The 13,695-nt window shown below is 34.4% G+C and overlaps 1 protein-coding gene and 1 long non-coding RNA gene across 2 annotated transcripts; one reads left to right on the forward strand and one right to left on the reverse strand.

The window, feature by feature from the left end:
- The first annotated feature begins 23 nt into the window (after positions 1 to 23).
- LOC126824890 (F-box/WD repeat-containing protein 8) lies at positions 24 to 8,280 on the forward strand. Its single transcript, XM_050554316.2, has 11 exons — positions 24 to 782; positions 1,977 to 2,081; positions 2,560 to 2,724; positions 2,972 to 3,060; positions 3,288 to 3,460; positions 4,113 to 4,312; positions 4,598 to 4,822; positions 5,255 to 5,382; positions 5,823 to 5,999; positions 6,392 to 6,502; positions 8,118 to 8,280. The coding sequence occupies exons 1-11, from the start codon at positions 132 to 134 to the stop codon at positions 8,257 to 8,259; spliced, it is 2,166 nt and encodes a 721-aa protein (XP_050410273.2). The 5' UTR covers positions 24 to 131; the 3' UTR covers positions 8,260 to 8,280.
- Positions 8,281 to 11,052: 2,772 nt separating this feature from the next.
- Positions 11,053 to 12,553, reverse strand: LOC126824895 (uncharacterized). Its single transcript, XR_007681671.2, has 3 exons — positions 12,510 to 12,553; positions 11,793 to 11,854; positions 11,053 to 11,560 (listed from the first exon to the last, which is right to left on the reverse strand). It is a non-coding gene; the product is annotated as an uncharacterized LOC126824895 (long non-coding RNA).
- Positions 12,554 to 13,695: the final 1,142 nt, after the last annotated feature.

A 13,695-nucleotide genomic window follows, 5' to 3' on the forward strand; every position in this document is an offset into this window, starting at 1 on the left:
CTTTCTTCAATTTAGAGGTTAGAAGGGCCCATGTTGTAAATAAACTTGACGTTTATGTTGCTCAATTGTTTTGTTTTTTTGGGGGTGGTTTTTTTTACGTTTACCAACGTATATTTTTCGGTCAAATCTAAATGGAGGACAGAAATGACTTAGAACATTTCAGAAGAACTTGGACCAAAGAGCTAAACCAAAGAAAAAGTCTGCAATGTCAACAAAAAAGAGAAAACCAGGAACTTGCTTCCACGGAATCGGCCGAAAACGAATTGTCTGTCACAAACACAGCGTCCAGTTCCTCAAATGGCTCGATGCCTAACCACTGTGAAATAATTGGTAACAGAGACTCTAGCACATGTGTAGTCAGTAATGCTTCTGTAAAATCACATAATCTGCATAGAGATAAATCTGGCACACTGCAATCAAACAACAAGAATATGCTTGAACAAATTCAAAGAGGAAGAGGTGAAAACTTCTTGGCAGAAAATAATATTGTTAATAATGACACTGAAACAGAAGGATATTATCCATTCATATTATTGGGTAAAATGCTGAAAAATAGCACAGAAGATTTATCGCCAAAGAAAAAGACCAAAAACCTTTTATCTCCAAATACAAAAAGGAAATATTTTGATAGTGACGAGGAGGAGATGACAGTTCTGATTGAGTCTTCATCCCAGCATCGGAAGAAAAAAGAACCAAAATCAATTATAACAAAAGAAATAAAGTCTAAATGTAGTAACCCTTTGAAGAAAGAGCGATTTCTTGACCTTTTTGTTGCCGATTTGGTAAGAAATTAAAAGTGGAATCCTGGTACTGATACTCACAAAAACTAACATTAGTATACACAATATTCTGAGTATTGTAATTTAGTTATTAGTCTTGTACAATTTAATTTGTACTAAAAAAATTATTATACGTTGTCACATGAAGCCGATTTTTCAAATCATGAATGAACACAAAAGGGGCTCAAAAGTCAAATATCCTTCATCCCTCCCCTGTTGCTTTTTATACGTCCGTCCGTCCGTGGACGCTCTAGAGGCTAAAGTTAATATCCGATTGACTTTAAATTTATACACAGTGTTTAAGGTCATGAGACGAAGAAGCCTATTGATTTTCAGCGATTTCCGATAATTACTGTCAGAGTTATGGCCCTTGATCACTTCAAAAAATCTTGTGGACGCTCTAAAGGCCAAAGTTAATATCCGATTGACTTTAAATTTATACACAGTGTTTAAGGTCATGAGACGAAGAATTCTATTGATTTTCAGCGATTTCCGATAATTATTGCCAGAGTTATGGCCCTTGATCACTTCAAAAAATCTTGTGGATGCTCTACAGGCCAAAGTTAATATCTGATTGACTTGAAATTTATACACAGTGTTTAAGGTCATGAGACAAAGAAGCGTATTGATTTTCAGCGATTTCCGATAATTACTGCCAGAGTTATGGCCCTTGATCACTTTAAAAAATCTTGTGGACGCTCTACAGGTCAAAGTTAATATCCAATTGACTTTAAATTTATACACAGTGTTTAAGGTCATGAGACGATGAAGTCTGTTGATTTTCAGCGATTTCCGATAATTACTGCCAGAGTTGACTTCAGATTGATACACAGAGTTTAAGAGCTTGAGACGAACAAGAATATTGATTTTCAATGAATTTTTATGACTTGAACAGCTAAATCCAAGATATTAAAAGTTTTGTATACTAGCATGGGGCAGAACTTTATAAAAACCAAACAAATTCTAATGGTTTTCTGATAATTACTTCATGAGTTGTTACTCTTAATCAGATTTTAGTGTATTATAAATGTTTCATTACCGAAAGAAGTAAAAATATGCGACAACACTTGTTGACTGCCCGGACGATTTAGCTGCTGTGGGCGTATGTTTCGTTGCCTGGCAACCTATCTTTATTTTTTTTTAAGGACTAAAATGTATAAGCCTGTGCATGTGTGTAAAATTCTTTTTCCATTTCAGGATGAAATCAATGAAATCCCTTTCTTTGACACAAATTTACCTAGAGAAGTTGCTATTAAAATATTCAACCATTTAAGTGTAGTTGACCTGTGCAGATGTTCCCAGGTAAGTATCATACAGCAGACACATAACAATAATTGTGAGATTTTTCAGTGAATTATATGTACCATAGTAGTGCATTCATGCCCAGTTTAAATTTCTGAGGATATCAATTTCAAGCCAATCAAGGTATATCCGTTGACTCTGTAACTGCTGATCACTAAGACTAAGACAACAGTTAATCACAATAACATTGTCTATATGGCTGTACTGTACTGTCTTTACACTATTACAGTGTATAATACTGTATACAAATGATACAATAAATTGAAATATTCCCTTTCAAACATTTTGCTCTACAGCCACAATATTTGCATTTGGCCTATGAAAATAATTGGTATTCCTTATTTATTAAATTTATAGGGATATGTTTTTATGTAAAATAGTTTTTTTTATCAGTAAACTTGTTAATTTTTCAAATATCCTACATTTGTAACACTGTCTTATATGTGGTGACTGATATATATTATGTATTTTGATTTAGGTTAGTAAAAGTTGGAGAAGTTTAGCAGATGACGAGTTGCTATGGTGTCAAATTTGTCATAAATTGGGGTATGAAGGGGAGATAACCACTAAAGAAAAGATGGGATGGAAGAATTCAGTACGACAGTATGCACAGAGAAAGAAAACACTTATTACTAATTGGAAGGTATATTTGAACTATTATGTTTTTAATAGATTTCGTCTTTTGTTTCAAATCCACATCTACAATACAGAAAAAAAATGTGGTTGAGATGTTTGATTTTGGATATGTTCACATGTAAAAGATGCCTTGATTCAAAGTTCTTTCTGTGTATAATGATACATTCTAGTTTTTTCATAGTCATCTTAAACGATTGTTGTCAATCTAGGGGTCCTTAAAACAACAGGTGATTAGTTCTGATTGCTCTATTTAGGGAAGAACTGGTAAATTTCATCAGTTACAACATGTACAAGGTGGTATTCTATGTTCAGTTGATTCATACCAAGATCTTATAGTAGCTGGGTAAGCATAAATTTTCGATAACATTTGACACCCAATACAGCGACGACATAACAGTGTCTGTATTCTGTTCATTATTTTGCTAAAGACTATAGTAATAATAACTTCAGTCAGTAACTCGATATTAAAAGGTATTTACCCTTTGTAAGTTTTTTTTCTTACAATCATCTTAAAAACATAATAAAGAGGATAAAGACATAATTATAATTAACATTTTTTTTTTTGACTAGATATACAAATTGTGATGTAAAGTTATGGAATATGGCCGAGGATGACAGTGTAACATTTCAGTCAAGTAATACATCTTTAATTATTGACGAAACATCTGACATCGGCACAGTCAGTAATCAAGTACAGCAAGTCGTTACATCTAAAAAGTATACAGCTGCTAGTTATTCACACGGTAAATTGAATTTGTTTCGTTAAGATGACCATATAGGTTTACAACAGATAATTAGGTGTATAACAATTGCAAACAGCACAATATAAAACAAAACAAGCCAACAGTGAGGCTGATATCCCTCCCTGTCCCCACCTCAAAATAGATGCCATTTATTGAGCAATTAAATAGTATCAATCTGAACAACCTTAGCAGAAAATGTTCGTTATCAAACTTAATCAATGTATATAATGTAATGAAACTAATAGGCAGGTGACAACAAACAATACAGTATGCTCAAACAGTCATTACACCCAGAAATATATACTCATAGGTGGAAACAAATATAAATGCTGACTTTGAATGTAAACATCTGGGACCTGACATAGGTAGATACATACATGGCTCAAAGCATAAACAACATGTAGATATAGGTGTTTGGATGGAACAAAAAATGTTTACATTTACATAAAAGAACCCTTGAAAGTTGGAATTCAATCGCTGTCCGGGCTAAATTTCCCACAAAGCACACTCTATAGTCAGTGTATGTCAGTCTTCATTATCTAAGTTTGGTTAGAATAGAATATATAGAGCTTGAATATAAAACATTTTATGACCTGGTTTTTTTTTAAAATTATGCAATTATAATTAAAATGTATTAAATTTGTATCTTCAGGTTTTGTTGATATTTGGAGTAATGAAGATGGGACCGATCCAGTCTACACACTTCAATCTCAGCATAATTCTGTTGGTCAGATCTGTCTGTCTTATCATAAAACTATTTTAGGAATAGTTGATGATTCTATAGTTAATATTATCCAGCCTACTGTTGACAGCGAAATGATTGTTACAGATAAAGTGAATTTACAATCTCATGTAAGAATATTTCAGATTAGTTTAATTAGAAGTAGAATGTTTTATCATACTAGATTTAGCATATTTACAGCCAGTCATTATTACAAATGCCTTGTGATTGGCAACTGGCTTCATTTGTTTTAGACCCATCTTTCTTAGCCCAGTCGGCGCAGAAAAGTAGTACATTGAACCCCATTTCATTTCATTTTCAATAGGAAATGTCAAGATGTATGTACTGTCAAATACCGGTTACTGAAATATTAGTTATATGTACCCATATCAAATACAAGTTATTTTTTGTTTCAGGTGCAGAAATTACAGTGGTTAGAATCTGAAAATCTGTCTGTTAGTTGTGACCCAATGTTGATAATAGGTCAATATAATAAAGTTCACATTTATAATCCAATGAACTCTTACCTAACAGAACTACATAATATGATAGATTCTAATACCAAATGTTTTGACTGTCGATTTCAACCTGAAATTTTAGCTGTTGGTGTACATTTCTTATCTCCTGTAGCTGAACACAAGGTAAGCCATAACAATGAGCTTCTGGTTCATAGTGGAACTCGGGTTATTCTTGAATCCTGTAAGGGTGGAAAAGCATTGCTCTCTGTTATCGACTGTGAGAAACAAGTAAATTCAGAGAGCAGCATATGTTTGGGAATGTTAAAATCCTCATGCATCCATCGTAGTGATTGCCAAGGACTATCCAGACACAGAAATTCAACAGGCTGCACGTACATCCTGTACAGTCCGTTCTGGACTCAAGGGCTCTTTCAGTGAACTCATGGATCCATATCAAGTTTTATTCCCGAATTCAATGCTTTCTTTCCGTTTTCTCTTTGGACATTTTCAGCTTCCCTGGTGTACAGACTTGCAGTATTATGGAAGCCTGATAGGTAGTTTTTGATCATATCCGAATTCCTTCCGTAGCTCAACTGTACTTTACTTTTATTTCAGGTTAAATTATATGATCTGTCTACAAAACAGATTATATCTACACTCCATGGTCATACATGGATTATACAATGTTTACATTTACCAGAAGAACAAACACATACATTAGTTAGTGGTAGCTGTGATAGAAAGTAAGTACAAACACATAGATTAATTCAAGTTCAAGTTCTTTATTCCTTTAAGTCAACAATTCATGAGGTATAGCCATAGTTGTGATAGAAAGCAGAGGAAAACACATAGCTTAGTTAGTGGTAGTTGTGATAAAAAGCAAAGACAAACACATAGATAAGTGGTAGTTTTGATAATAGGTAATGATTAACATAGCAATAAGTTAGTTGTTGTGGTTAATATAAACTTAGTTTAGTCATTTGTTGGTATGGTTTAATGTCTACGTTCACCGAAGGTGACATCACAGACAATATTATTATTAATATTATTATTACTTGATGTCTCAAAATCCCATCATGTATTAAAAGTTGTTTAAGGAAATGTGGCTAGTACTGTTGTGGGAACTAGACCCAACAAATTTAATTTATGTTTGTTTAATTAATTAAAACTATTTTTTCAACAGGGTGAGGCTGTATGACTTACGACATGGGGGTCAACCATCAATAACATTAATTGGTCATGTTGGTGCCGTGAGTTCTGTTCAGGCTGATGATTGGAAGATTGTATCAAGTGACGTGGCTGGTTTTGTGTCTGTCTGGGATATTAGAACATCCAACAAATTATGGGAATTACATAACAGGTAAATTATTTACAAACTGATGTTCATTTTGATTATTTAATATTATTAATATTATTAAATGTGTTGGACATTGTAAATGGCACAAAGGCATCACTCTGGCTTGACAGTTTAAAATCAGTAAGTCTTCAATTACCGGTACTGTCGAAAGCTGCTCAGATATACTGTACATTTATTGTGTATATATGTATTTCAGACACCCTATGGAATACTGTTAGTTTTTATTATAGCAGAATATTGATATTTGTATTATATATCTCAAGTTAAATATTATTTACTTGTATATCTCAGATATCCAGTAGAATGTTGATATTTGTATTATATATCTCAGTTGAATATTATTTACTTTTATTGTATATTGTATTGAATAATGTTATTTTTATTGTATATTTCAGACATCCAGTAGAATATTGTCATTTTCATGATAAATATTTAATGGTAGGAAATATACCAGGAAATAAATGTCCTGTGTTAGACACAGAATATGAATCAGCTACCCACAGAAAGTAATATTCCATTTATAAGCTCAAATAAACTTTTTCTCTTGTTATTTCTTTTAATGATGAAATAATTTTAATTATTCGGGGTTTTTTTTGTATAATTTAAATCTAAACAGGATGTGGTATAAGCAGATCATTTGGACTATGTGGGCAGATCTTCTACTGACTATGTGGACAGCTCATCCACTAACTAGACAAGTAGGACAACTCAAATCATCCACTAACTAGACAATGTGGACAGCTCATCTACTAACTAGACAAGTAGGACAACTCAGATCACCCACTAACTAGACAATGTGGACAGCTCATCTACTAACTAGACAATCTATGTTTTTGTACTAACTAGACAAGTATAACAACTCAGATCATACACTAACTAGACAATGGGGACAGCTCATCTACTAAATAGACAAGTAGGACAACTCGGATCGTCCACTAACTAGACAATGTGGACAGCTCATCTACTAACTAGACAATCTATGTTTTTGTATGTACTTTCTATCACTCTGTTCGATGATGGTACCCTTGATCAGTGGTGTAGCATGGAGGGCCTGACAAGGGACAACGTATAGTCGAAATAAGAGTAGGCCATAGCACTGCTGTCCGGGCAAAATTTCTCTTATAGCAAACTCCATGTCGTATGTCCATCTTCATTAGAACAGTAGGATGTTAAACTCCATTTCTTTTCATTTTATCACAAGTTCGATGATGAACATTTTCTGCTTAGGATATTCAATCTGATTAGTCAAGACTTTGGAACACAATAACTCGCTTACTAATTGAGGTAGAATGAATGTTCAAACAAAAAACTTGGTGTATGTGTATGGCTTGATGAACAATTACCACTAAGATAAGCAATTTGATGGTTGAGACTTTGGAACAAGAAAACTTTGATTCTGCTGAGTAAGATGGATGAAACTCAGAGTATATTCTAGTCATGTTTATTTTCTTTCTTTTTGTTGTGAGCCTACTTTCTAAATTAAATTATAAGATTGAATTAGTTATTATGTTCGATTTAGTCATTGCCCTTGATTGAATCCATAGTGAACAAGGCAGCGTTTATCTATGTTTATGTATGTTTGTCCTAATGTGATCTTTCTTTCATTTTGTAATTGTATGCTCACTATGCTGCTCCCCGTATTTTTTTTTAGCCAATAAATTTACTTACTTACTTACATCGATACCTTGACTAAGTCGATGATGAGAATTTTTCTGCCTGGGCTAAAAAGCGATTTGAATGGTCAAGATTTTGGAATATAACAACTCTGCTTTTAATTGAGATAAAATGTTCAAACTTTAACATTTTCCTATAGTATAAGGAGGCTAAGCAATATCATTGGTTGATACATTGGACACAATAACTTTGAATCATATTGAGGGAGAGTGATCACTTAGGGTATAGTTTCACTACATCAAAATCTTCACTAAGTTCGATCACATCTATTTTCTGCTTGGACTGGGTATAGATCAGCAGTTGGATTGCTTGATGCTTTATAAAAAGACAAATGTTCAATTAATTAATAGTGTCATCTATTTATCTTGGGATTTCTATAGGGGGCACCAGCTCACTGTTGGGTTGTTTTAATATTCTTAACATAAACTTTTCTATTCTTTTTTCCAGATATCGAGGAACAGTGCAAGTTTATGATTTTCTATCAGACCAGACCCGTGACGACATACCTGATATCTGTTTATCCACATATGATCAACCAGATGCATATAACTTCAATATCAGACTAGCAATGCCATATGATAATTTATAATATTAAATAATATTTTGTTAATCTGTGTTTCTGTTATTTTCTGGACTATCTCAATGGTCATATAAATAATGTAGGTAATCAATCCTAAGGTTGAATCAAAGACAATCAATCCATAAATTGAAAGAAAAAAAGTAAATAATAAGTGGGCATAATGGGAAACTAATTCGTCCAAAAATGAAGAGAAAACTAGGAGTGTGGCAATGGTGCATCCCAAACTTAGGCTGCCGGTCTACAGTATGACGTACATGGATTGCTCGGTGCCGTATGGCAATGGTGGGGATTAACAGGATTGAGCCTGAGGGTAAGAAATATTGAAATAAAATTAAACCATATGTTAGTTCCGAAATTACCTAGTTTGTGTCGAGTGGACGTTAAATTTCTCTCTCTCTCTCTTTCGTTTCATATAACATTGAAAATTCATTACCTGTCTGTTTCTTTTCAAAATAAAAGAGAGTTACCTCCCATGTCCAACATTGTTAATTATTGACAAGTCTGTCTTGGGCATGATTAATTATTTTTCGATAATTATTTCTTGATTAACTTTTAAATAAAATAAATTGTTTGACCTTGGGTACATTTCACCAAATTTCTTTTAGAATCGTCAAATAACTGATTACTAGCGCTTCTGTGTTATCATTATTTAATAATACCAAAGCCTACAATCAATATATATATAACTTATAAGTGGCGACGCTAGCTAATATGGCGTTGGTGGCGTGTTGATGTAGCAACATATTTATGGGAGGAAGCCAGTCGTCTGCTGTTCTTGTACTTAACAGATGCTGAAAACGATAGGCCAAATTTAAGAAAGAGTGTCTGGCATGAGTATGGTCGAATGAGAAATTTTCGAAATATATTTTATACTTGGTTAATGTATATTATTAAGCCCCTGTTGTCCCCGATTAACCGTAAAGATATTGATCAGGGGCCTGTTTCACGAAATTTTAACTAAGATAAAATCCAAATTTTAGTAATTTGATTGGATAATATTAGACTGATTTTAGTGATTAGCCAATCAAAATTGAAGTATCTAGTAAAATTTGGATTTTATCTTTAGTTAAAATTTCGTGAAACAGGGCCCAGGTTCCTTTTAGATTAATGCGTTTTAATCAAATAGCCGAGTTCCTTCAAGGAGCCGAGGCCTGCTGGGGCATCCGAAGGAGGATAGGCAGAGAAAACTTAGGGCACCTTATTATTGGGGGGGGGGGGGGCTCTGACAAGCGCCGGGAAATTTTTGACCCTGTGGCACATGCTAGAATCGCTTTGACGTATATCTTACATTGACACTTGGTTGCGGGATTATGATTTGAACATGTGACTGGTATTCCTTACAAATGGTAACTGTCCAGTTTTATTCGATTCTGTTCTTAAGGGTTAAACACACACAACCCCAAGAACGAGAAAACGATCAAGATTTATGCAGAGGCCTTTCCAACGGTGTAAAAAGTTTACTTTAATCCTGGCCAAGGAAGTTACTGGTGACAGAATAAATGTCTGTAGGGTTCGTGGTAAAGGCTAGCTTGTATACCCATGAATTTAATCGTTCCCGTCGCCCGTATTGCAATTTCAGATTATTTTTTTTTTCTTTTTCCTAAATTCAGTGAGCGAAATAGATAAAACAAAGACACATTAATCGATTCTGAATGTTATGGAAATATTAATCCGGCTGTGAAATCTAAACTGGAAGCCGTCATTGGAGATCAGGGTCGGATTAAGCCTGCATAGGGCTCTTGGCTGAAAATGTCACCGGGTCCCTTGTATCAACAGTAAAAAAACCCAGACATATTCTGGTCATGGTCTCTTTAAAAAAAAAATCTCTCAAAATATTAGCCGCGTCGTTTTCTTCAGACATTTATGCCAGCCTCGATTATATAAGTATTTGAGATAACTCTTTCGATATTTGAGGGGATTTGTTTTCAGAAATGAGGGCACTTAACCAAACACACATCCCTGTACACAGGTAGGAAATCTCATCGGATTCGCGGGCTATCAAGCATCAACCATTTTTGTTGCTTTTTGTTTTTGCATTTATGATGGCACATGCCTACCCAGCCAGCACGTCCATGCCCAGGATAGAGCCACGTTGGCTCACTGAGTAAGCCGTTTGCTCGCTAACTTGGAAGTCCCGTGTTCAATCCCTGTGTTGACCAAGGAAGTTCATCGGGATTTTCCGGCGTGGTTCCCCCTTGCCAGTAGTGCAGGACGTAGGGTCTGGCAAGGGACAACATATAGTCTTTCTGATGGGACGTAAAAGAACCCTTGGCAGTTGGAATCCGATATAATTTCCGCCATAGTACACTGTGTGGCATATGCCCGCCTTCATTAGCTCAGTCGAGGCAGAACAGTAGGACATTAAAAGACCATTTCATTTCGTTCCAGGAAAAAAACTTGTTGCGCTGACTCGCTTACCTGGGGTTCCCGGGTTCGATCCAGGTGTTCCTCGGAATTTTCCGGCATTGTTTCCCGTTGTCAGTAGCACAGGACGGAGATCCTGGCAAGAAATGGCGTCTAGTCGTTCGGATGGTAGGAAAAAACGAGGTCCCATATACACCTTGGTATGAACGTAAAAGAACCCATGACAGTTGGATTGCTGTCCGGGCTAAATTTATCTCACTGCAGCACACTGCCTTGAGTATGCCCGTCTTCATTAACCCGGTTTGAGCAGAACAGTAGGACGTTATAATTATGCCATTTCATTCATTCATTAGCATTTAATTTCCTATAAGCTAACACGGAGACTAAAGTTCCACCCTAAGAGATAATAATGTTGACGAGGAATAGTGTGACTGGATTTATTGTAATTTACATGTGGTACGACACTTTGAAACAAATTTTAATATATTCAATAGTAAATATATGCATTGGTTTACATGTCGATGTATACGATATGTTTTAAATGTCCCCAATTTACTGACAAAGAGAACATATCCTATAGTCAATAATAATTGCTGACAAAAAAACAAACAAAAAAATATTATGAAACCGACTAAAAGTCATCTGTGGTGTAATTGTGTGATGGTAATACAGCATACTAGACACATTAAACTGGGGTAATAATCAGACTTGTGTATTAAAAAAAATAATAATGTTCCTTTATTGTGATTTATTGTTGTAGGCCTATCTTAGTAGGAGAATGTTGGTGTTCAAGGAGCCAATGTAGTAGTGGTCGTTGATGTTGACGTTGACGTTGACGTTGATAAGGTTGTATTTTTGGCTCGTATGTTCGCCATTATACTGTTGACCATTTGGGTTATATTAAAACCGCCAGGTATAAAACTTGAAAAGTTGATCGCTCCAATCCCTTTAACTAAAAACAAATAAATAAAGTATCAATACAAGAGTACTACACAAATTGTCAGTTATCTGAACATTCAGAATAAATGAGACATGGTATCAGTTGTTGAAGAACATCCTTGGAATCACATCTTATACTCGAAATGACTAAATAAATATACATCATGTACATCTATCAACGGATACTGTATGGAGTCTAGAAATATTCTTTTAAATACTAAGAAATAACTATAACTTACCTTGTGAATTTGCCATAGATATCAAAAGGACCAGACAGCAAAGAATAACTAAAGTCCTCATCCTGCAAAAGCATTTTTTTTTTTTAAATTATTTCCGGCAAACAGCAATTCGCATTGGCTAAATTAGAAGTAATAAACGTCTAAATTTTCAATTATAAACAGATTTCAATTTAAAATCAGAAATGAATAACTCTTTCAAAACTGTTTTTAGTTTAATTTTGCATTTTTATGCCAAGGACAAAAAGATGAGTTGCGCTTGTGGAACAAAATAAACAACAAACCCCGTAAAATCGTTGTATTAAGCAACGCAAGGTTCAGTGAGCAATACATAAAGGTTTCACATCGAAAACATCACTTTTAGATAAGAATTTTTCTCTTTTACTTTCGATACCTCTCTATAGTTCTACAATAGAGGCTTAAGATAAGTTTTATTACATTCATTACAATAAATGTATTGCAATAAGGAGTGTAACAAGAGAGGGTCCTCTATAGCAAATCAGAAATATTTGGATAAGATATATTTGACAGATAATTACACAATAGTTTGTCAGTTAGATTTAATGGTTGAAGGCGTCATAGTGGACATAATAAACTCCCCCACACTTAGACCATTCCATAGTTAAACTTCCTTAATTATTGCAACAACGTATTTAACCAATAACCAAGAGCCTATTAAGCATTCGAAACTAGAATTATTTGCATGCCTACTGGTCTTACCTGTATGTTGTCTCTGAAACTGTTTACTATACACTAGTGAGGATTTAGTTACAAATGAAAGATAAAATCTATTCCCAGTCTTTTTATATACATATTCAGAGTAACTTGGATATTTATCAAAGTCTGTCTTATCAAATCAGTATTTGTTTTATTGCAATATAGGAAATCGTGACATTTCTTCCATTTTTATTATTTTTTAATATAGTTTCTTGTCATGGATTGACTCTTTTATATATAATGTGAAGTAAATGTCATCTCTGTTACGTAACTGACTCGCACATGTCATAAATTATTCATATAGTAAATTATGCAACAAAATCAAGTTTTAATAAAAAAAAAAAATACACATAGTGATTTCTATGACATCATTTTATTCTAAATTATAAGACTATAATACATGTATATAGAAATAATGCGCAGGGTGTTTTCTTTGGCGAAATGAGCTAAATATTTCTCTTTTTTTATTTTTTTATATCCCCAATAATTCCGATCTGCCATTTTGCAAGCTGGCGTCTATTTTTCGGAAAGTTTGAACTTCACGATAGTATCCAAATATACACCGTGCAATTTGTATGGTTTTCGGGATCGACAAACACAAACATTAAGTGGGTAAGACGCTGGCTCGTTAGTCTGGAGGTCGGGTGTTCGATCCCTGCATTGGCCGATAAAGTTCATCCAGATTTTCCGGCGTGGTTCCCCCTTTTCAATGACGCAGAACGGAAGGTCTGACAAGGACCGAGATCCCGTGTAGGCCTACACATTGGCGTGTCGATATAAGAGTAGACCGTAGTGCTGCTGTCTGGGCAAAATTTACCTCATAGCACACTGTATGGTTTATGCCCGTCTTCATTAGCCGAATTCGGAGCAGAACAGTAGGACGTCAAACCCCGTTTCATTTCATTTCATATATAGATATAATTTCTGTCATGATCATGCATGTGCATGTCGTAATAAATCATCCCCGTCTTCATTAGCCTAGTCGGTGCAAGCGGCACGACCTTAAATACCATTTCATTTCATTTCATAAATAAATTATTCATCTAGTTAATTATGCAAAAAAATTAAATTTTATTGAAATAAAACATAGCCTAGAGAACTTCATCATGTACATGGCGATTTTTGTTGACCTTTCATAGACCACCAGTTTTTCTCTCTCTGTGTTTTGATTAAAGAAAGCATTATGTAA

This window comes from Patella vulgata, chromosome 6, assembly GCF_932274485.2.
Source record: "Patella vulgata chromosome 6, xgPatVulg1.2, whole genome shotgun sequence".
Taxonomy (NCBI): domain Eukaryota; kingdom Metazoa; phylum Mollusca; class Gastropoda; family Patellidae; genus Patella; species Patella vulgata.

Excerpts from the sequence above, each read along its gene's own strand:
- LOC126824890 (XM_050554316.2), top strand. The coding sequence starts at position 132 with ATGGAGGACAGAAATGACTTAGAACATTTCAGAAGAACTTGGACCAAA. Across the intron at positions 3,061-3,287 it reads CAAGATCTTATAGTAGCTGG|ATATACAAATTGTGATGTAA; the intron begins GTAAGCATAAAT and ends TTTTTTGACTAG. Across the intron at positions 6,503-8,117 it reads GAATCAGCTACCCACAGAAA|ATATCGAGGAACAGTGCAAG; the intron begins GTAATATTCCAT and ends TCTTTTTTCCAG.